Here is a 24,432-nt window from a genome sequence, read left to right as displayed (position 1 = left end):
TTGGGGCAAGAAAATCAAAGATTAAGAACATGACTTACAGTTGTCAGACTGGAAATCTGGGACAAACTGTTCATCATCAGGAACTTGGGCTACAAAAATGAAAAAAAAATGAACTGGGTTTCTGTTAAATAAACAAACTCCAAGTATTTTGAAAAATACAATTGTGATCAATATTAAAGACTATGCATTTGCTTGCATTGCAGATAAAGTTTAGATATGCAGAGAAAAGGGCCACACCATGGCAGCAACAAATTTCACAGGTAACTATAATCAACAGCTAACAAAGAACAATAAAAATGTAGAAAGTTATATCAGTAGGATTTACCTTCAGCTAACCAAGCCTCCTGAAGCTGACTAAGGTCTTGAAACAATTCTGAAAGAAAATAAAAAAAGGCTACTAAAAAGATACAAAAATGTTTAGATGTGTTATTAAGGATGGTAATGAGTCTACCTTCAGAATCATGAGCCAGATCAGTGTCTTGAAATTTCCTTTTTCTTTCATTCACTGGCCTTCCACGACATTCATCCGTGCAAGATTTCTAATGAAAGCAAAATATATGTGTGTATATATATATATAGCTACAAAGGGCAAATAGCAAATAAATAAATAAAACTTGGCACAAAAACTTGGGAAGGTGTTAGTAGAAAAATTTCATGCATGAAGAAAACAGTTGCATAAAATATATAACCATACAAGACATACCCCAGGAACCATGAAAGGGACTTGCTGGTCATAAAAGCCATCCATTGTGTTTGCTGATTCTTAAATATTCCTTTGAATGGTTTTAGCATTGAGCAATTCCAGGATAAGAAGGGTTCAAAATCTAGCTCCGGCAGATTTAAAACTGGAGAGAAGAGAGATATATATATATTTTTAAAGAAACCAACCATTGCATTTTAATAGACTTTCTCTAACAGTATGTGAGCATAATTTGAAAACTTTGAGGATTATCTGTTATACTCCCCATTATAGTACTTTTCTTCATCTAGTTTTTATTATATTTATTCATTTTTTTACCATCATCTTATTTTTCTTTGCAACCAACAGATGATAGGTCTCAACTTTATTGGTTGTGTCACGGAATTACTATGGAAACAGTTATGATAGTACAAAAAGCAAATTCCAATTACAAAGCAATGGATTACAAACCAAAGGTTTTCAAGTTCGTTTTCCTTTCTAGGTGATCTAGAGCTAAAATATAAATAGCAACAAGTGCAAAGAAAATCAATTCTGTTGTGTAAGAGCTCAGCTTTCAGATGGAAGATGCCTAGCCTGTTTTAGATAAACAGAGAAAGTAATTTTCCAGAACTTAAGCATGAGCTTACTAAATTTATTTTCATTCAACATTATTTACTTCCTACAAAATAAATTCAGGATGGATACCCTTGTAAGTATTCCTGTTTTAGCAAAAGAATGCTAAGAAACATCAGATAACTCCTGAGAGAGGGCACTAAATAACTCAGCTCTTGTTTTATTGATGGAATTTTCAAGACTTTTAAGTAGCCTGTGAATGTTTTTTTCAAGGCAGAGTTTTGTAGCTAGTTAGTCCAGCCAGTTTTTGCTAAATGGTCGACAAAGATAAAACATTTATGTTCTAAAGAAAAGCTTCTGGAAAGCTTTTATAGCACTGGAGGGTGGTAAGAAAACAGCTTACTATCGTCTCTATCCTAGATTAACTGTCGCAGACTATTTCTAAATGCCAGCAAGAAAATCCAGAAATTGTCCACTAGAATTCTAGAGAAAACCCCAAATTTCTAAATTATCCGATCGGTTTTAAAATGTTTGACATTTAAAGCAATCGCTGAAAGATAAAATAGCATATTCACTGCTTCGCATTTTGCGTTATAGCCGCCGTTTTCCTTCTGCCTCTCCTGAACCTTATGTAAAAAAAACCTGAAAAACCTTTCACGTAGCCAAACAATAGAGTTACAATCCCCTCCCCCGCGCCGCGCGCGAATCTGGCCTAAGTTTTATGAATGGCAGAGCAAACAACCGGAGCAGGTATAGCGTAACTAGAACCCTAGCGCAGGGCCTCATTCGCAATAACAAGGGACGCACTCCATTCATTAAACGCCTTCAGATATACCACCCCCTCCCCCGAGCAGAACGCCGCGAAAAGGTTCAGCCCCCGCCCCCGCACTCATGCGCTCCATTCACAGAAAACCAGCTCCATTCATAAAATCGCCCACATTCACAAAAAAAAAAAAAAAAAAAAAAAAAAAAAAAAAACAAACCACCACCAATCCTCTCAGCGAAGCCAGTGCCTGCTGCAGCCAGTGGCGGCGCGGCTGTACAGCTTTCCCTCGCAATTCTTCGCCATACTGTCTCTTTCCATGCATTCTTGCAACCCTTGCCCCCGTTCCCTCCCGAAAGCCGGCCTTATCCCAGCAGACTCGAGTTAAAAGTCGCAACGGTATTCTTCGCATATATCCCGCAATCCTCAGCATCTTGGAGACACCTTAAGCACCTGTCCCCCCCCCCCCGAAAACCTGCTCCCGCCGCCCACCGGGACTCACGAGCCCACCGACCCCACAGCTTAGCATCCTGGGCCCGGATTTTTCACCCCAAGCCCGAAGGCTAAGCGAGCTTCGCCCCTCCTCACCTGCCGTTAGAACTATCGCGCTGCCGCGGTGCAGTCGCTAGAAGCCCTGTGTCGTCTTCGGGCTGCTATCCAAGCCCCCGAACGGCCTCCAGAGCCCGCCTCGCCCCGTCCCCATTGGCCCACAACCCTGCCACGGCCTGTCAATCGCAGCTTGTTTACCCTACCAGACACCCAATCGCGCTCGTATGTCAGAACACCTCCCAGAGCAATCCTAAACCCGCCTCTCGGCAACAATGAACTGCCTAAGTTTTTTTTTTTTTTTTTCATTCGGGAAAATATAGCCAATCAAGTCGGCCTTAATTTACATATTTTTGTTGAGAAGCCTTTCATTCATAAAAAGAGAGAGAGGGGGAAAAAATCTCGCGTTCCGAGGGCGAGGCAGACTCTCCGGGAAAGATTTAAAGCGATAGCTTCGCCCGGTGGCGCTTTGCCTGCTCTGGACTAAGATCGGCCGAGCTCACCGGCCCTCTTGTTTTATTGTTTTATTGCGTTCTTGCCTCAAAAAAGCAGAGAGTTTGAGTTTGAGGGACGAAGAAAAGTCTCCCTTTCGTACGAATTGCGTCCCAAGGTCTGCGGACTCTGGAAACGCTGAGGGGAAAAAGCCCCCCCCCCTCAAAATCGGGGCGCTGCTGGCTTCCCTGCCGCTTTGGGGATTTGGCATCCCTGATGTCCTCGGGTTTTCGGGGCAACGCTGCAAAAAACCGCGAATGTCCCGCTCCCTCGTCCCGAGTCTGTCTGAAAAGAACACGGGGAGAATTTGAAACCGCTTCCCCGCGTCCCTGCACGGTTTTGCCTGTTGTTGGGGGTGGGGGTGGGGTGGTCTTCGGTGGCCGCTCAACGGTCCTGGAGTGAAGACACTTTTCACTTGCCGGTGGCTACAGACCAGAGGTGGGTTGCAGCAGGTTCTGACCAGTTCTGGAGAACCGGTAGCGGAATATTTGAGTAGTTTGGAGAACCGGTAGTAAAAATTCTGACTGGCCCCGCCCCCATCTATTCTCTGCCTCCCAAGTCCCAGCTGATTGGGAGGAAACGGAGATTTTGCAGTAACCTTTCTCTGGAGTGGGGTGGGAATGGAGACTTTACAGTATCCTTTCACTGCCATGCCCACAAAACCACGCCCACACCCACAGAACCGGTAGTAAAAAAATTTGAAACCCACCACTGCTACAGACCTCTTAGTTTTCTGGCTTCAGCCCTGGCATTTGGAAATGGGCGCCGGCAGGGCCCAGCCTAAATAATGAAGCACAGGGTTTTGGGTGGGAGTTTGAGCCGATGGTGCCTCTGCCTGGTTAAGTCGTCTTTTCTGTCCTTAGACATACAGCTGGATCTTCCAGGCATCAGACACAACTCCGGGACAAGCTTTGGGGGATGATACAACTTGTTATTCTCGACTTACAACAGTTAATTTAATGACTGTTCAAAGTTACAAGGACACTGAAAAAAGGGACTTATGACTGTTGTTCACAGTTATGACCTTTGCAGCATGCCCATAATCATGTGATCAAAATTCAGACCGGCTCATAATTATGACAGTTGCAGTGTCCCGGAGTCACGTGATCACTTTTTTGGTGACCTGTCAAGCAAAGTCAACGGGGAAGCCAGATTCACTTAACAACTGGGTTACTATCTTATCCACTGCAGTGATTCACTTAACAACTGAGGCAAGGGTTAGGGTTAGGATTAGGGTAAAAAGGGGCAAACTCACTTAATGAATGCCTCACTTAACCACAAAACATTTGGCTTCAATTGTGGTCGTAAATTGAGGACTACCTTTCTTGTACAGTATCTGTTGGTGGTGGTTGTTCTTGGCTGGATGTTGATTGCCTAATGAGGTTTTTAAATTATGCTTTAAATTGTGCTTAAACTTTGTGTTTGCCATTATGGGGTTGCTGAAAATTTTATCAGTTTGGGGAGTGATTGTCTAGAGTAGAAAAATGCCATAAAGATACATATCATAAATCTTATTGCATAGAGAGCAGAAAGATGGCAGTCAGCCAACAGAGTTCCATACATTAATATTTAAGCTTATGATGAAGCCGACGAAAATTGCTATTTTGAGTGGGCTGGACACTTGCCCATTCAGGAAGAATTTGTTGAGTTTAGCTAATTGTTGATACCATGACATTTAAAATGCAGTATTCACTATATGAAATGGCTATATATTATAATGGCTCCTTATGGGACGGAGGTTTACATACTCTGTTTTGAAAGATTTCATTGGTTTTTGCAGATGCTTAAATTCTCTTAAATTATATACAGATGGTTTGGAAATTTACAGATGGACAAGTGGAATGAATATTGTGTGGTTTCATGGTCACAAAAAGATGGATATTCTACAGTACTGGAAGGGAACTCATTCTTTGTCAATTATACAGTGGTCTGAGGATCTGTCCTCTCTTTCTATATTTTCTGCAAAGAATCTTATTTGAAAGACTGCCTCCATCTTGAAGGTAATAATCAGTAAGGTCTCACTGGATTGGATAGCCAATATCACCATTGGCAATGTAACTCCAAATGTAATTCTTATAGGTCCTAGCCAACAAGGCCAATAAAGGGAGTGATGAGAATTGTAAGACAAATGACAATTTATTTTGGTAGTTTAGCTTTTACTAGGTATTGCTTTCATCTTTTCTTCCAAGATTTCTTCTTAATTATATAATTTCCCATAAAACTCTTGAATTATATCAAAATTTACATCTTACAATTATCAAATCACATCTTATTTCCATTTAGCCAATGCAACAAAACAACTCTGCTGAGGCAATCCCATTTAAGAAATAACAGACTCTTTATTTCACTTTTTTTTTAAAAAAAGGAACCTTTTATTATTATTTTTTTAAAAAGTGTATTATTCTAAAGCATGGGTGTCAAACTCGCGGCGTCACATTGCCCTTATGTGACGGTTCGTGATGTTTTCCCTTCGTGGAGCTGGGATGGGTGTGGCTTACCCATGACGCATCAAGCCTGCAGGCCGCCAGTGTGACACTCCTGATCTAAAGTATTGTTGGTTTTATTGTGCTAATTTTATGTAAACCCCCCCCCCCATCTTCCTCTGGGAGGAAGAATTGTATAAGAAGAAATAGTGAGTAATTAAAGGTTGACATTTAAATGAAAGGACTATGTTTTTTGATCAGTTCTGGTACTGAAGAATAAATGCTAAGTACATGTCTTTTGTACCAGGCTTTGATGGGTAAGATGAGTTCTATCTAAAACCAAAATAACTTCTGCAAGTTTGAATTTGTTCAACTCTTACGGTCTTTGATGGCTTAAAGTAACACACATAGTTAGACATCTGTTTAGGGATATTAGCACTATAGCCAGACACAAAACATCTATGTTCAAAGGCATATATTTCATATTATGAGATTATGGAAGCAAATAAAAGAATGAGTAGCAACATGTAGTCCTTTTGTGAATTTCCTGGAAGCATCTGCCATTCACTATGGCAATAGGATGGTGAGCCGGGTGGACTTGGCATTATTGCAGCATGTTTTACGTGTTTAAGCAATTATTTATGGTCACTTACCCTTCTTGGCTTTTCTGTTTCTCATTCCTAATCTTACATGAACCATGAAGATGGCTGGAAGCTAACCTGCAACCATCTTCACCTATGAACCTGTCTAATCTACATAATTTAATGTCTACCTAACCAACAGAGTACAAAGACTGGCATTTGCTTTTTGCCCCAAACCACCCTGACTCACAGAGTTGCAAAACTCTCCTAATCTTTATTCAATGCAAAAATAGTTAAAAAGAAAAATGGTAGCATTCTCCCCATCCATGCTGGTAAGATGTTACAGGTAGTCCTCAACTTACGACCATTCATTTAGTGAATGTTCGAAGGTACAATGGTACTGAAAAAGTGGCTAATGACTGTTTTACACACTCATGACTCTTGCAGCATCCCCTTGGTCACGTGATAAAAGTTCGGACTGCTTGGCAACCAGCATGTATTTATAATGTTATGATATCTTGGGATCATTTTGCAACCTTCTGACAAGCAAAGTCAATGGGGAAGCCAGATTCACTTAACAATCATGTTACTAATTTAAGAACTGCAGTGATTCACTTAACAACTCTGTGTGTCTGGTATGTGTGCGCATATATTCTCAGAATCAGTCAACATGATATAGTTGCGTGGATCCAAAGCTGGTTTTGAACTGGTGCAATGTTCTAAAGTTGAGATGCCCTCAGAAGAATCTTGAATGTGTGCATTTTTGGTTTACTTCTTCCTTAACTTGACATCCTGTAATTGAACTCTCAGTTATACTGCCTAGGAATTATGGGCTTTCATCTCCTATATACCTAGAGATTCTAGTATGGAAAAATGCTGTTTTATAGGTTTTAAAAATGATGAAGTTTAATATCCAATGTGTTTTTGTTTTTGTTTTAAAAAAATCATAGAATCATGAAATCAAGCACTTCTATTCCAGCACTAATTCTGAACAAGTAACCGTTGCCTACTCACAGCCATTTCAAGATTAGCTCAAAATAGGTGTGGTGCCCATGGAGATTAGGCATATAGAACTTGCACTGTATGTATGGTGGCTGGAACTGCCCCTTTGAATAAAAGAGTTGCCTTGGGGCATATATTATATCCACTATGCATGCAGGGTGGGTTCCCAAATACCACCTGTAATATGATCTCTTTAGTAGCTTAGCATGTTATTTCTGGACATTTAGGTTTGTAAATAATGATTTATGGCTTAGTGTATTGAATGAACACATCCAGTTGTGTGTGTTTTTTAAAATAAACTATGGTCAAAGAAAAAATTTGTGTAAACCTAATCTTGTTCTCTTCTGGGTGATTGCTAATACCTCAGTTCGGTGTGAGATCTGAATCATCTTTATCTTGCTGGTTACAGCAAGATAAAACTGTCTTCAGAAAGACTAGATGGTGAGATTGTATCTCCTAGCTTCACCCTTGAATTGCATAAGACATACATATGCAAAAGCTGAAAATATATTGACTTCCATGAGGCTGAGAATCGCAATGGTACAGCATTCCAGGTAAATGGAGAACTACATCCTGCGCTTTATGTCTTGGTAGCTAGAGGGTGAGGAGGAGGAGTTTAGCATTAAAATATGACATAAGGCATGGCTCCACTTTTCATCCATGCTTTTAATCCTCTGTGTGGATTTAGAAGGGGTTTATGTACTGTATCAACACTTTTAATGTAGCCAGCATGTTGGGAATATAAAGAGTACATTAGAAAAAACAAAAGGATTTTAGAGTGCATTTCAGTTTGTGTGAGCTGTAAATGAATCGACATTTTAAAAAATACTAATGACAGGTTTGGCTTCAATATGTGAATTCACACTCGTATCTGACAAAAAAAGGACATTGTTTAAAATGCTGTCACCAAGTAGAAGTGCTGTGCAGAAAGACCGGAATATGGATCAGATGTCATGCTTTGCACTCTCATCACTAATTCACCAATCATATTCCTCCTTGTATCAAATTGCAAGACTGCAGCTTCAGGCAGTAAGTTGCACGTCTGCTGAATCAATAGATTATGAAGGAACTGGATCGTTAGAATATCAGCTTTCTCACCTGGAACAAAAAAGGAATCACTTTCCCAACTGCAGTAACATTGGAAAGGCAACGTGAAAGTATCATTGCTGAACAATTTTATTTGATAAAATGGTGACACAGGAAAGAGGAGGCATGAGAAGATGAGTTTTGGAGCCTACAGAAAAAGTGTAATCCAAGAAGAGACGGGTGATAGCATAGATCTGGAGTTGGCAGGAGGGGATGAAACTTGCAGAATTCAGACTATGCAAGTGGAACCAAAGAGCCTAAAAGTGTTCGCCCGAGTAAGGGAAAGAGTAGCAAAACCATCAAGGAAAAAGTAAATGAAGCAGGTCTATCTCTCAATGATTTAATGTTCCTCTCAGGTCCATGTCTCTGTGTTTCCCTCCTGACAACTATTTCATTTGTGGCTTCAGAAAATTTGATGAGGTCAATCTCAGCTTAAGTCACTCATATAAGCAGTTCAAGTGAAAGCAGCACAGTTAAACTACAGCAAAACTTGAATTGGGGCCAGTTCTAATTCATGTCTGGTGTCAACTGATCTTCAGGCAGACGAGCTAGTTACAAGAGGAAGCAGAGCAGCTTGTTACCAGAATGAAGAATTTATTTGCTTTCTGTCTCTTTCTCCCTCCTCCCCTCACTCTCTCATTGGAAGTTTATTTTTAATGGAACCTTGGATCTGAATATATTTTTGCACAATGTGGTCAAGTAAAAGCTTGATTAAAGAGCATGAATATCTCCTGAAGTACCTATCTTATGTGGTGAAATTAGCACATATAATTAACAGCTGCCTTTTCTTCTCTAGCATTCTTTCCCAACTTAACCACTGACCAGGTATTTCCATAATCCTTTGCCAGTGTACTTCTTGCATGCTGTCTGGAAATGGGAGTTATAGTTTGGCATTTCTGGAAAACGCCAAGTTGGGAATTCTGCACTGTAGATTCAGAAATTATAATCCATTCAATTCAATTTTCGGGCAGGACCCATAATAGGCAGTGACTTATGTTTTATGCTGCTCTGTCAACTGACTTAAAAATTAAAGAAAAAGCAAGCCATAGGAATTGGGGAGAGACACTGAAATTACAGTCTACTGACCTCCAGATGCATTGGGATTACAGGCACTACTGAACAAGGACTTTGCACTAGTTCAGAATTTGCCCCAGGCTTCTTTGATCAGATGATGCTCATTATTTTTATGAGATGAGTTAGCTTTTCTTTCATTTTTTGCAGTGCTATTGATGGGAATTCTCTCTTTCTCTCTGTTTTCAATGCTCAAGTGAGCCATTCTCTTTCAAGGCAGAAAACCATGTAGCCTAGTGCATTGCATGATGGCTGCTTCATTACAGAAGAGAAGAGGGAAACTCTTGACAATCTCTGTTGCTTGACTGCAAGAATCTGCAAACAATCAAAACAACCTAAACTTGGCTGCATTTTAAATAGCATCCCTGGATCCTGCCTGCTTATAGCTTATCTCCCATTTTCTTTCCTAGTTCCAATCACAAAAACAGCATGGAGTCATAGCCACAGACAACAGCCTAAATTGATGGTGCCATATGGATTTATGACTTGTCTGTTGCATAATCTACACATTGTTTATTGAATAAACCATAATCTGATGAATTTGCACAGCACACTAGTCAGATGCCATTCATATAACATGCTAAATTAAAACTAAACAGAATACATTATGGCTGCATGCTTTAGCCATAGCTAAGAAACCTGAAAGAAAAACATCTATAATTTTTGGTCTATGTTTTGGCAATTTCAATCATCTGCCTGGCAGTAATATAAACCAAGTCCTTATCTATGCTATCCTTTTGTATGACTCCCTCAAAGTCAGATTGCTCATGCATCATGATTGACAGTTTGCCATGTAGGAGAACCCAGCATTCTTCTTAACACACAGGTAGTGTTATACTTTCACATGCTAGCAGACCAGCAAATGAATTCTGAATTATTCTTTTCTGACTCTTTTCCAACATATTCTGGCCATTGGACAAGAAGATAATGTTCTGGTTGGGCTCCTACATTCTGGCCAGTTGGTGGAATTTTTAGAATATAAATTTCTTTGCAGCATATGAATATCCAAATGTGTGGTAGACCAATGGAATGCATACCCTACCCTGCCCAAGCCTGGTTTATTAGCTGGGTAGATAGAAGAAAGCAAGCAGTTCTTTCCCCTCCATATCATGCTTTTTTAAACTGAAGCTTTGCAAGACTCCTTCAGAAGAAGAGGGGGAAATTTGACTAAATATAGCGCCTCTTTAAAAATGGCTCTAAATTTAACACAATACTTTTCACATGGATTTTTTTTCTTTTGGTTTTTCTGACATGTGAGCTTTCTTGCTGCTGCCTTTTATTTCTGTTCTCCTGGAGTGAGGGAAGGCACAGCTTATTTTTAAATCAGAATCTCTGATTTATATAGCCTACAATGACTTAAATCAGATTTTGAAGATGAAAGGTTCCTAAAACATGAAAATAAAAATCTATAGCTCTTGCCAAATGACATCAATACTGGAGCTGATTTGTTTGGCCTGTGCCCTTTCACTGGATTTCAGCTTAGCCAGAATAATCTTTATAGGTATTAAAATTACTTTAAAATATATGTAAATACTTTAAAATATCTACATGAATCTAAGGTTGTATATACTGTATAGGTGTGCATATATTCATTTATACACACCTATTCAGCTCATATTCTGATGACTATAATTATAATATGCTCATATTTTGCTTTAAAGTGAAACCAGATTTTAAGTGGAAATGCATTATTTATTTCATGTAGGTGTAATATTACAAAACTGTTGCATATTTTCCAGAATTAAGCATATACATTTCTCACAGCAAATTATTAAAAGATGCCTATGTATCATGGGTTATTGTGAACATTGCTTGGCTGTCTTTTATTCCATTTTTCACAGTTCTTAATCACAGGCCATGGTTTCCCAATAGTTTAAAAAGTTGTCCATACTTGGAGCACTTTTCATTTCCAGTTAGCACTAACTGGAATTTGAAACTAACACTTGCCATTAGTTTCAAATTCTGATTGGGGTTAAGTAACAATGATATGGCTTCAAATCAGCATGATACAGGAATATCCATTGAAAGTGGGGTAGTGAGAGACAGGAATCAGATAGTGGCACTTACATACAGGTTATCTACTCATGACATCAATCATAATAGAGGTGGAAAGGAACCTTGGAGGTCTTTTAATCCAACACACTGCTCAAGCAGGAGACCCTATACTATGCATACGTGGTTAAATGCTAACATATTGGATAGTAACACTTCCTTGTGCATTTGAGGAAAGGCTACAGAAATTTAGGCCTTATAACTTTATTGATTTTTTAGGCATCTCAAAGCTCTTTCTGTGGTTTGAAAATAATATATTGAATTTGGAAGATAGCAGGTCAAGGAAGAAATGACTATAGGAAATAGAAAAGGCCACTTTGGATGTATCTTGATTAAGGAAGAACAGTTTATATTTTCTCTAGAAAATATACAGAGGGAACCTAGATGAAATTCCAAATGTGCTTCTATATGCCAGCTGTTAGAAGGAAGGTTTCCATGTTCTGGATTATAGGCTTTCTAGAGTGTCTGGGTGATTGAGATTGGAAACAGATTAGTGGACCTAACCAGTAACCAGTAACCTTCAACCTGACAGGTTCTAAATGTTAGATTACAGCTTCAATTAATTTCGGTAAACTGTCATGCTGACTAGGTTTGATCCAAGTTGGGCTCTAAAAATACCTAGCTGTTGCTGTACTAAATGGACTCTTGAAGTGGCCCAGCAGGATTTTCCATTATTCTGGTATCCTGGTATGCTACATACCTGGCCTATCAAGATATATGGCACTATTATGATGGTTTTATGAAAGTAATTAGAAGGAATGTTCATGATTTTATAGATTGTATTCTGGTTTATTTTAATGTGTTATGTTTTATTAAACTTGTACATTACTTGGATATGCCCAACTAAAGATGTAAACATCAATCAGAATGGATCAAACAAGCAAGTAATATAAGCAAACCCACACTTAACCATATCTGTCTTATTTTTCAGATATTTTCAGTTGATGTTATTTATTAATTTATTTACATTTTTGTGCAAAGCATATATGGCCTGGCTCATACATTGAACTTTTATAGTTTAACTATAATTTACCGCATAAACAGAGCTGTCAGGGTTCACGCAACATAATAAGTCAGAACCAAACAGAAGGTATTCTAATTCCATGCAGTGTATCCATGAATACATGGTCTTTGTAAAGTGCAGGTGTGTTTTAAATGTGTTTTATTTGTTTATTTATAAGTCTTCCTTGTAAGGAACTAACCTACCCAGTATTAGAACAACTATATGAGAAGATTACACTAAATGATTTGGACCAGTTCAGGAGACACTTTGTATCTGGAGCTCTGGAATCTCTTTGTCATACTTTTCTCTCAACAAGGAGGAAACACCTTAATTCAATGACAGAGCAAGGTGTTTGCATGCAGAAAGTCCTGGATTCAATTCCTGATATCTCTGGATTGATCTGGAAAAGATTTTTCCCTATAATTCTGGTGAATCAACATCAGTCAGATGCGACAATACTGACCTATGTGGACCAGTGAAGGGACCAAGTGACACATCTATAAATAAACCATTTTTAAAAGCTCAATTTGTGCATAAGCCGTAATGACCTATTTCACACATAATACTTACAATACATTGTGTGGGTTTGCATATAATAATTATAAATAAATAAATCACGCTATGGTTTAGTGTGATGTGTAAACAGGGTGAAAATGACAGCTTCCTGTGAACTGGCATTGTAGAAACTGTGTTTATTTTCACATAGGATTTTTTTTATCCTTGGAAAAATAGAGGCAAAGAGGCAAAGAAAATCTATTCAAGGGATTGTATTTTGACTGTTGTCTGAGGAAAACCTCAACATGATTTTTTTTGGAAGTGGGGTGATATTTGTTATTTCATCAGATTTCCAGCTTTTTACTATAATGAATTATCATGTATTTGTTTTCTTAATATAGGCAATGCTTTGATACTCCAAAGTATTAATTAATATTTAAGCATTAATTAATTATTCCAAAAAAAGTGAACTATATGCAAAACAAAACTATAGGAATGAGGCTTTGCTCTCAGTATACCTTGAATATGGAACAATATTGGTAAGATCAATTAAAAAAATGTTTCTGCTTTTTTGCAGCAGATGTCAGTTGTATCAGTAGACTGATATCTTTTCATGCCATCAGAAAACCTCTCTTCCATTTTCTATAGTGTTAGAGTTCCTGGGCATCTGTCAACAGGTGAGCAATGAGACTCAGGAGCTATAGCTGGGTAACTAGTAAGGTGACTAATCGTCCTCCTTCAGGGAGGACAGTCCTTCTTTTGTAAGTTCTGTCCTCTCTTGAAAAGTGTCCTCCTACATGTCCTCCTTTTCGATATTTGAAGACTAATCTGTAAATCTCCGTATTTGATCAATGCTGATCCGATCCATTGTGTGTGATGTGACATATTTGTATTTGACATGATGATTTGTCAAGGGTCGGTACAGTACGGCAAGACGTGATTATGAGATGCATGCGCTCCACACAGGAGAATTTTTTGAGAGAGTGTGCTGCGCATAAGAGTATGCCGTGCACAAGTGGCTTTGTTTACTTATATACAATATTTTTTTGCTTCAATTTATTTGTGTCCTTCTTCTCATTCAGGGGTGGGTTCTACTTACCTTTACTATTGGTTCGCAACGAGGCTGCGCATGCGAGTGCAAGCTCAGAAGCATTTTGATGATGTCAGGGTCAATGGGTGGAGCCTCCCGCCGGTTTTACTACTCATTCTATAGAACCGGTGCGAACCGGGGGCAACCCACCACTGTTCTCATTGTAAAAAATTTGGTCACCTTATAACTAGACTTTAGCCCTGTAGGATTATTGGAAGATCAATAACCACAGACAAAGCTAAAGTATACTGTATTTGAAAAATTTTACCATTATGGCCTGCTATTATAAATTGGAATTAACCAAGCAGAGATTCTTAAAATGAATGTTTGAATTGTGGAAAGGAATTGATCGAGATTCAAATATCACTGAATAAGTATTAGCAGATCAAAGGAGATTCATTACTAGAAATAAAATATTCAGGGATACTGAACTGGAATACAGAACATATTCAGAAAAAAATGTGGAAATGGAAGACCTCAAAACTGTAGATTAGCAGAAGAAACTCAGATAACAACAATTGTAGATGTAGAGGAAACAGCTAATTTGAGCTATAGTAATGATAATTTAGAAGAAGTAATAACAACAGGACCAGTACAAGTCAGCATTGAAACAACCTATGAACCAGTGGTGAAATGTAAAATTTGTTACTACTGGTTCTGTGGGCATGGCTTTGGGGGGATAATGTAACTGGGTGGGCATGGCCAACTTTTTTTTTTACTTTTAAAAGCATTTTTTCTACAACCTTAAGAGGTTGCAGAAAAAAATGCTTTTAAAAGCCTCTGACGATCCCAGCTGAGCCGCGCAATCATCAGAGGCTTTTTTTTTTTACTTTTAAAAGCATTTTTTCAGTAGAAGAAAAAATGCTTTAAATTTTTTTTTAAAAAGCCTCTGAAGATCGCGCAGCTCAGCTGGGCATGGGGCTGGCAGGGATTTTTGCTACTGGTTCTCCGAACCACCCACCGCCATCGCTACTGGATTGGGCGATCCAGTCCGAACCGGGAGCATTTCACCCATGTTATGAATTAAGACCCTGACAAGAAGAATTAAGAGAGAAAATGATGTCATATGCATAATTATCAGAAAGATAAGGACTGCCAGCATTGCATGTAGTACCCTACCCAAAGACCTGGTACCTATAATAAAAGAGATGAATAAGGTGCTTGAAAGGATTAAAATAATATATATTGAACAGACCAATTAGCTTGCCTGCAATATAGCAGTAGTGGTAAAACCAAAACCAAAATCACATTCAATCCCAAAGTGGAACATCAGACTAGAAACCAAAATTAGGAAATTAAGATCAGATGCAAGTTATTTAAAGAACATGAAAGAACAAAAATTGGAGAATGTAAGAACCAATACAGCCCTAATAAAAAAAGTAGCACCAGAAAAATTAAAGCTTTGGAAATCATACAGCAATAAATAACAGCAATAGCTAGAAAAATTGGACACTATGAGGCACAAATCACCCAATTTAGGCAAAATTAGACTAGAGATGATTCTACCAATGATAATAAAAATTCTGAAAATGAAAAATCAAACAAAAAGGAAGCCATCCAGTTTTGGAAAGATCTATGGGAAACTTGAAATATTACAATAAAAATGCTGGATGGATAAAAGAATTTGAAGATCAATTAAGTAAACATCAAGTGGAAGAATTAATAATAACAGCAGAAATGGTTAAAATTAAGTGAAAAGGATTTAAAACTGGGCTTCTTCTGGAGATGATTGATTGCATGGCTTTTGGCTCAAATATCTGATTAACTTACAGCCAATTATAGCTAAACAGCTTAATGAAGTGTTGCATAAAGGTGACATCAGCGATGCTTAATAATTGGCAAAATGTATCTGACTCAAAAAGACCTAGAAAAATGGACACCACCAGGAAACTACAGGCTGATAACATGCTTGCCTACAATGTTTTAATTACTCATAAACATCATAGTGGGCAAATCCAAAATTGTTTAGCAGAAAATAACATCCTTTCTATAGAACAGAAAGGAAATAAAAGGAAAAGTAGAGATGAAAAAGACCAATTTCTGATTGATAATACAGCTTCAAAAGCTGAAAAAACAATTTACATATGGTCTAGATTGATTATTTAAAAGGTTTTTGATTCATTAACACATAGTTCAGTCACCAAATGCTTAGAAACAACTGTTTTCAGTAAAAAGAGAATGTTTATAGAAAAAAAACTAATGGAGGCAAAATTGCTGGTTGGAAATGAAAAAGATGGCATTAGAACAGGCATCTTCCAGGGTGACTCAAGATCACTCTTATTATCTGTCACTGCTATGATCCCATTTTAAGTGATTTTGAAGAAAACAAAGCATGTCTATCAAACAGCACAAAATGCTTCCAAAATCTCATATAGATAATCTGCTTTATATAGATAATCTGAAGCTTTATGGAAAAATCAGAAATAAAAATCCAAACATTGACAAATACTGTAATAATTTTTACCATAGATATAACAATGGAATGTGGTCTAGAGAAGTTGGCTTCAGTAGCAATAAATTAGAGTAAAATCACAAGTGGTAATGGAATTAAAATGTAAAATGCCATCAGAAGCTGTCAGAATGAAGCCTATGAGTATCTAGGTAAAATATAGTTAGATAACATCAGGTACGGACAAGTTAAAAAGTTGATTAGTAAAGAACACATCCAAAGAGTTAGAAAATTGTTAAAGACAAAATTGAATGGTGGAAACACCATCAAAGCCATCAATACCTGGGCAATATCTGTGATATGATACATTGCTGGAATTATTAACCAGCACAAGCTGAATTGAGTCCAGGAGAACGCCTAAGTTATGGACTGGGTCTGAATGGGTCAGTGCAACTCTATCCAGAACTAAGGATGGCAACCACTTGAATCCTGAGGCTCCATGCACCCAAAGCCAGGCCCAGTCGAAGTTTGTTGTCCAGGTCCCTACTGCCTCCAGGCATCACGAGAGAATAGACAGCATCACTTGGGTTGCCAGTGTAATAGTATACATTTTATGAAAATGAATAGGATCTATTTTGATTGGGATGACAGGCCCTACTTTTTATATTACCCCTTATATTCCTAGTACTTACCCAGGTTTATTTGATAGTTCCTTAGGCTTAATCATTTTGCTAAAATTTCTTTCAACTTTTCAAGCCTTATATGCTGCTTTTACTACACAGTTACTGAAAATGGGATACCAGATCACCTCCAGTAAACAGAGAAGGTATTCAGAAAAGGTGAACAACAAAATAAGTTTTAATATTTTGTAAGGTATAGCACAATCATTTTCTTAATATAATGATTCTTGGGGCATTCTATGCCTTACCCAGGGAGGCCATATTGGGCATATTGACATACTGACCCCTAGAGTAGAATGCTATCACACTGAACATTGAATAATAAGTGATATTATTGTAGCTGCTATTCATTCAAAGTCATTTCAAAGTCTGCAACTTTTTCATTGTAATTTTATTTGATGTAGAAGTACATCAGAGAGGATTTACATAGAACCATGAGCTATGCAACAATTTCACACAATTCCATGCAGGGAACTACAAGATCAAGAAAAAAGGAGGATGAGCAGTCCATGCTCAAAAGATATACATACATATATAATGAACAGAATTATCCTGGCTGTATTCACACAGTACACTAGGAGGGGAAGTGTACATCCATTACAGCCTAAATGGAGAAAAGCGTATTTTGCCTGAGTACATATCAGTCCCTCTGTTTAGGTGCATAAAATTTCCTTATGAGTTTGGGAGATGCTTGGGAAGGGTAGCTGAGTGTGATAGCTTCTGCAATACAAGACTATTTTGCGCATACTGCTTTTGCTATCTGCACTTTTGTTGTGTTATATTCAAGTGATGAAAGTATATATTATGGAATTTTATCTCACATTTCCGAGCACAAACTGAAGTGGAACAGAAGAAATCCCACTCACTAGTTAATGAGAATGTCAGAACAAGGGTAGAATTGCTTTGAGGGAAGGAACACAGCTTGGTGGAGAGAACGTGTGCTTTGTATGCAGAAAATTGTAGATCTCTGACATCTCCAGAAACATCTTGGAAGGACTTCCCATATAAAATCCAGGACAACTTCTGCTAGTAAATATAGAAACTATTGGGCTAGATGGATCAGCAGTTTGATCAAGTATAAACCGCTTCCTGATACCTGCATCTAAACGGGCCTCAGTAGCAAGCAAGCAATGTAAACAGCATGGGTGAAGGGATAGATCTTGGAAGCTGAGAATTCCTGGAAATGGTATTAATAGCACCTCCCTATAACACTGGTAGAACTTCCTGTGCACATTCTATCTCTTTTACTGATATACACAAATTTAGCAATTTCTTACTATCCAGCATTTGCTGATTTTGCTGAATGTACAAAATGTTTCTACTAGAAAATATTCTTTTCGGATTGATACCCTAAGATGCAAATGCTCGTTCTGTTATTATAATTCTGACCTGGCCCATGCTTCACTCATAGGTGCAGACATCAGCTGAACAGACAGTCAACTTGCCATAGCAGTAATAAATAAAATATAAATTATTTTATTTAGATTAGTAATCTTTAATTGAATGGCATTTACCTGTTAATTCAGATGGAGGAGAGGCTTGGTTGTTTCTTTCAGAAATAGGATGCCACAGGTTAACAGGGCTATTCAATAATTCTAAAGGGTAAACTGCTTGCATTTTACACTAAGATTAACACATCTAAGGGAGCTATCCATTAAAAAAACCCCAATATCTGGCAGAGTCCTACAGAGAGTGCCAAATGGGCAGTTTTTAATTGGCAGTTTTTGTGCTAGATGACCATTTATCAAGGTAAATCGTCAGGAATTGGTTTTGGCTAGGCAATATCCCAGCAAACACGTGGGGGCGGGGGGTGGACACGACAACATGTTTAGAGGGGAAGAGCTCATAGTAGATGACTAGAGATATACTGAAGGAGAAAATGAGCTGAAATAATAAGCAACATTATCTGCCCGACAAAATGAGGAACAGGAAGAAGCAGATGCGGTAGTAGATACAGGATTGGAATATTTTTTTGGAAGTGTGCCAAAAAGTTACACTTGAAACTGTCCATGTTTTGGGTTCTGTGAAATAGTCTTTTACAGTCCTTGGCCAACACTCTGCAAAACTGTGCAGAGAATATTCATACATAATACTCTTTCCTCCTATGGCTCATTTTCTATAAAGGGCTAAATCTGCAGGTTGCCAGCAATGTGAAACCAACCTGATGACATCCTCACTGGAGAAACAATGCAGCCTTCTATTATGAATACTGGAGCCATAGGGGAGCCCCATATGAATTGGACACTGACTGTATGCACAAGGTATTTGCAGCATTCACAAATAAATGCGGCTTTGTCTCCCTATGTTTTCATCCTGCGCTGGAGATGAAGCTGGACTAATGAGTCATCACCTGAAATAACAATTTCACAGTTGGAATTCAGATCAATGGCTTTCGCGACAGCACAAAGGCAAATTCAGGATCCTGCTTGTAGTTTCTGAACCATCTTGGCTCTAGAGAGGAAACTGGAGACGTTGCTGCACCCCTCCATCTCATTGTACTTAATTTGTTTTTATTAACTGTGTGAGCAGCAGAAATTAAACAGGTACAATCTTCTCCAGCATATACATACATACAGGTTAATTTTTTCCATTTTATGTAAAAAATAAAGACCTAACAGGCTACTTTGGAAAAAAAAAAAAGGCATAGCCCAGCTAGAACCTTTACTATTGCCCACAACTCCTGTTTTGATACAGGTGCTTTTATGTGGGAGTCAGTCTGAAATAAACTGTATTTACAATAAATTTGAAACTGTCACATAAGAAGCAAAGCGAGTGCCAAGCTTTTGCATACTAGCACTTATGAGTTCACGGATGACTCTTGGCTTATTCAATTAACCTTGGTGAAACAAAAAATAAAGCAAGGAGAAGCCTGGCTTATGAATTTGGTGTGTGCGTGCTTAGCATGAAATGGGGAAATCAAATGCATCTAACCTAGACAGAAGGGATTATTCAAATCAAGCCAGCCAGATGCAAAGCTGGAGAACTACATTCCTTCCAATTTGCCACAGCAAGGAGACTAGACAGCTCTATCTCCTGCCTATAGGATCTTCCAGCCTATATTCATTCACTGTGCTAAGTTTACAATTCTATACTAAACCATGGTTTAATCAACCCATTGTTGTTTGGTCTTACACATAAAGTGAAGTCTTGTGACATACTTTGTGTGGCTTCAAACAATTTATTAAACTATAAGCTAAACAAACTATTTTATGGTTTACAGGGGAAGAAATGGGCAGCATGGACTAAATGTATTTCCTGCTACACTGGAAGATGTTATATGACTGTTTGCTTAGTCTTCTTTGGATAGCCTATATCAGGGGTATCAAATTCATGGCCCAGAGGCCGGATGCAGCCCACAGGGTGCTTAGATCTGGACCGCGGGGCCACTTTGGAAACAGCAAAGGACCGGCCCATGGTACCTCTGCCAGCAAATACAGAGCTCGGGAGGGCTGCGGACAGCCCTCCTGAGCTCCATTTTCACTGGCAGAGGGTTGCAGGAAGCCGTCACAGCGAAAACGGAGCTCGGATGTCCGTTTTTGCTGGCAGAGTGCTTGGGCCACCACAGGTGCCCGACACGAGTGATGTTGAGCTGGTCATGCCCCCCTGGCCACGCCCCCCTGCCCCCCCAAGTAAAACACAACCCTGATGTGGCCCTTAATGAAATTGAGTTTGACACCCTTGACCTATATGAACAATCCAAAGCTATACTTATAAAAATGACATCTTTTTTTTATTATTACAGGATCACTAAGCTGTGTTTTGTTTAACTATGGATTACTAAATAGTAGGGGACACAGAATGCACAAAGCCACAACATTATGGTTAAGTATATAAGAGGTTTCAAGCTTAGTTTTAAATTAAAATTGAATCTGTTTGCCAGCACTTTAGCCAAGAAATGGATGGTGAGTGAGTGGACTCTGTAGATACTTTTGTTTCTAATATGATTTTGCATATAGTAACTCATACTATTACTTGATTAATAAGGGGGAAAGTAGTGTCCATTAAAACAGTATGTTTGTTAAACATAAATGGGATTTACACATTATATTTTATCTATTTTATCTTTAAAATGGCAGGCAGCATTTTAAGGAGACATAGAAGCATACTGAATTTTGTTAAACCGATTGAAAATAAATGTTTCAATGTCAGCACAAGCCTATTGGGTACAGACAGATTTTTCTCATTGTATCCAAAATCTGCTAAAGCATGTTAAAAGTTGAGAAATGCTGAAATTTGTAGTTCATTAACATCTGGTGGGTTATAGTTCCATTTTTCTGTTCACCCATAGTTTGTTTTATTGAATAAACCACATCTTCTTATTGCACTAAGCTGTAAACCATGATGTGTAGTCCACATTGGCTTCATATAATAAATTGTTAAATTCAAATTACATCGTGACTTATAGCTGTGCATGAATCCAATTGTTGTGGCTTCTTAGGAACTGTCATTGAATCTAAAGATAGTTTGAAATTCATACTTTTGAAATTCATACTTGTGGCTTACTTTCAATAAAACCAGATCGGGAAGGGGGTTTAGTTTATTTACATTACTGATGAAAAACATGATAACTAGCTACCATAGTAGTGCATTGTATATGGAGGCAGAATGCACAGATTAATCACTACTATTAAGAATTGCTCTTGAGTGTTACAGAGCTAATACAAAATGTTACTAAGTCTTGCACTGTTTACTATAAGTGAACCTATCTAGAGAATTGATGATACAGTGTTTGACCATGGACTTAAGGTTAATTAAAGAAATTAACTGTATATTAAACAAATTCAAAAATAAGATTACTTGAAATTGGTAACAGAAATCATCTATCTCTTTTTACCATTTTCATTTAAATTTTTGCAGGAGAAGCAGATAATCAATTTTACACAAATTATCAGTTTTCTTAATAGGGCTTTCCTTTCCTCTCTCTTCTCTGGACAACTATGCTTCCCTAAATCTTGTCTGGAAGGTCATCCAAGAAGATGCAAGAAGAGAAGGAATCTGTTTGGCCAGCACAATTTGTTCCTCAAATGGGTGGATATAATTGGATGTATCCCTTACTTTGATTAAACCACAGTAAGTCCATTAAATATAGTGTCATATAAGCAACATAGTCTTTAAGGTAGCTACCTGGTTGTGCTCTAGGACTTAATACATCAATCTTTGAGCTGGCAGAAAAATACTCTAGCATGAAAGATGTTGTTCCGACAGCCAAGCCCTACACTTCCTCATTAATGAGGCTGGTGTAGTGCTTACTTTAGAGAGCTAATGTGAGAGTAGTTAACAAAAGGAATTGGTGGATTCTCCTGGCTTTGTTTCTTCTTTCATCAAATATCCACTGGTGTGAAAAACATCAACAATTGCTTTCTTAATAGGTGGGGAGGTGGGGTTGGGTGACTGCACCCAAGGGTTTAGTTACCTGGTATGTTGTTTAACTACTGTAATAGACTACTGACATGAAGATGTGATGAGCTGGGACCTCTCACCAGCAATATTTCAAAAGAGGACTAAATTTGTGTCCCAAAAAAGCGGAAGTGCATGAATAAAGCAGGACAGAGGTCTCCCGATTGGACTTTTTCTAAGGAAGGCTGATTGATGTTCAGGAAAACCTTTAGTGACAGACCGTAGACCTTAAGGGGAGGTTGTGAAAAGCATCTACATCTTTTTTTCTCTTCACTCTCCCAGTGAGATGGCACTTCGATTGAGAAGCACAGAACAAGGATATGGAGTAATGAGTGAGCTCCCTTTTCTACTAATGATGCAAGGGAATTGCTGGTAGCAAATAGCCAAACCAGCAACACCCTGTGGAGTATTCAAAATGGTGCCCCCCTCATGATAAAACAACAAGAACAACCTTGCAAAATCCCTTGTTGGCAGAATCACTGGAAAATCTGCAATGCAGTAACTGGTGATAGAATCAGCAACACAGCTGGTAGAACCTGGCTCTCTTTTCTGGTCTAACTCAACCTTCTCTGCAGCACATTAAAGAGCAGGGCTAGTATTCTTTTATAAGAGTGTTAAATTCATGTACAGTATTCATTATATACACTTTGGAAAACATCAGTCAGACATTGCACGACCCGATGCTCCTGTAGAAGTGTTATGTCTGGTCTTTTCTGCAGCTCAAGGGGTAAGTGTCCATGGAGGGCAGTTCCCAGAACTGGAGCGGAGGCAACATCTGTAGAGCAATCTAAATTAGCAGATCTTAGCCCTGCATCTGAAGAAGGAAAACACTTCCATGCTGGAACAACTACAAATAATTCCCTTATTTGTAGGCTAGGGATGTGGCGAAAAAAACATCACAAAGCAATGACATTCAAGAATATTTACCATGGAATGGGCATGCCTTGATTAGGGGGAAATGAGCGCTTAATATGCTTGCTTTTCATTCTTAAATCTCACCATTTAAGGTATATTTACAACTCAGGTTTATTTGCTTAAGCCAGCTTATTTTCCCATAATAAAAATGCTGATTACAGCATTAGTATATGGTCTATCATAATTCTAACCCTCTTCACAAAACAAAGGTTTTCCAAATTCCCTCAGATGGGAATCACTAGTAAACCAGTTTATATTTGTGAAAATCTGCTTCACTGGCTCTCACTTTGTTCAATATTATATTTTCATCTATAGTAAAATCACAAGAATTGTCTGTAATTCTTTGAAATGTCTAATATCTAAAATCCACATCCTTTTTGCTTTCTCATTATACTTAACTAACATCTGGCTACAACCAAATCTCAAGGGGACACAAAATTCCTGCTGTGCTATTTTTTTTACTTGGCAAAGCTTTAGTCTGCAACTTCTGACAGAAATAGTTTCTGAAGAAATTCTCCTTATTTGTTTTCTACTGTACATTCGTTAAAATGAACCAAAACCAAACAGCAAATCAACGGCAGAAGAAAAGTATATTTAAGAAAAGAGTACAAGTTGTACTTGCGTCATGGATATTTTGATCATATTGGTTAAGAACCAAAATTGAAAACAAGCAAAACATAAAAAGAGATGAAGATATTTGGAAGCAAAGTTGCTTACAAACAGGTAAGCAGAGCAGAAAGGAGTATGGAAAAAAGAACAGAAGAAGGCAGAATTATGAATACTAGTCAATGAGGTATTTTCTGATCCAGTAATAATAAATAGTACATACTCTATAGAATTGTGCCTCTCTAAGATGGATCCCATAGATGAAACTCCATAAGTAGGATTCAAAAATTCCTGAGACTAAATTTCCAAATGTAAAAGCAAATCTTATCCATTATTTCTTCTACATTGTACCTCTTTCACAACCTTCATGGTGCTGTCAGACATCTGAATGGATCCCAGTTGCAACCTTTCCAAAACCATAGGTATCGTAACTGCAATACAGGATGTCTATGAAAAATACAGTTATACTGTCATAGAAGCCAAAGTCTCCACCAGATTTCCTAGTTCAGACAAGCTCTAAATAAAATCAAATGACTTCATTTAGAAAAACCTCCATTAACAGAAAACATACTGTATGTCCTCCTTATTT

General features: G+C 38.1%; 1 protein-coding gene across 5 annotated transcripts in view; it reads right to left on the bottom strand.

Moving 5' to 3' along the window:
- Nucleotides 1–3,731, bottom strand: part of ETV5 (ETS variant transcription factor 5) — a 33,479-nt gene extending 29,748 nt beyond the window's left edge. Inside the window, exons 1-5 of one of the 5 annotated variants that reach the window (XM_034439627.3) lie at nucleotides 2,604–3,731; nucleotides 704–845; nucleotides 452–539; nucleotides 326–373; nucleotides 39–89 (exon numbers count right to left, since the gene is read on the bottom strand). In XM_034439627.3, coding sequence (XP_034295518.1) covers nucleotides 39–89; nucleotides 326–373; nucleotides 452–539; nucleotides 704–748 — 232 coding nt within the window. In that variant the 5' untranslated portion in view covers nucleotides 749–845; nucleotides 2,604–3,731. Of the gene's footprint in view, nucleotides 1–38; nucleotides 90–325; nucleotides 540–703; nucleotides 846–1,655; nucleotides 2,199–2,603 lie in introns of those variants that run through there. The other 4 variants (XM_087872136.1, XM_087872135.1, XM_034439628.3 and 1 more) reach the window with 4 other exon arrangements.
- Between the last annotated feature and the right edge of the window lie 20,701 nt (nucleotides 3,732–24,432).

This window comes from Pantherophis guttatus, chromosome 6 (genome assembly GCF_059756535.1).
Source record: "Pantherophis guttatus breed Tessera chromosome 6, ASM5975653v1, whole genome shotgun sequence".
In the NCBI taxonomy this organism is placed as follows: domain Eukaryota; kingdom Metazoa; phylum Chordata; class Lepidosauria; order Squamata; family Colubridae; genus Pantherophis; species Pantherophis guttatus.
The sequence above is the reverse complement of the archived record's forward strand: the minus strand, read 5'-3'. Positions and strand labels throughout refer to the sequence as shown.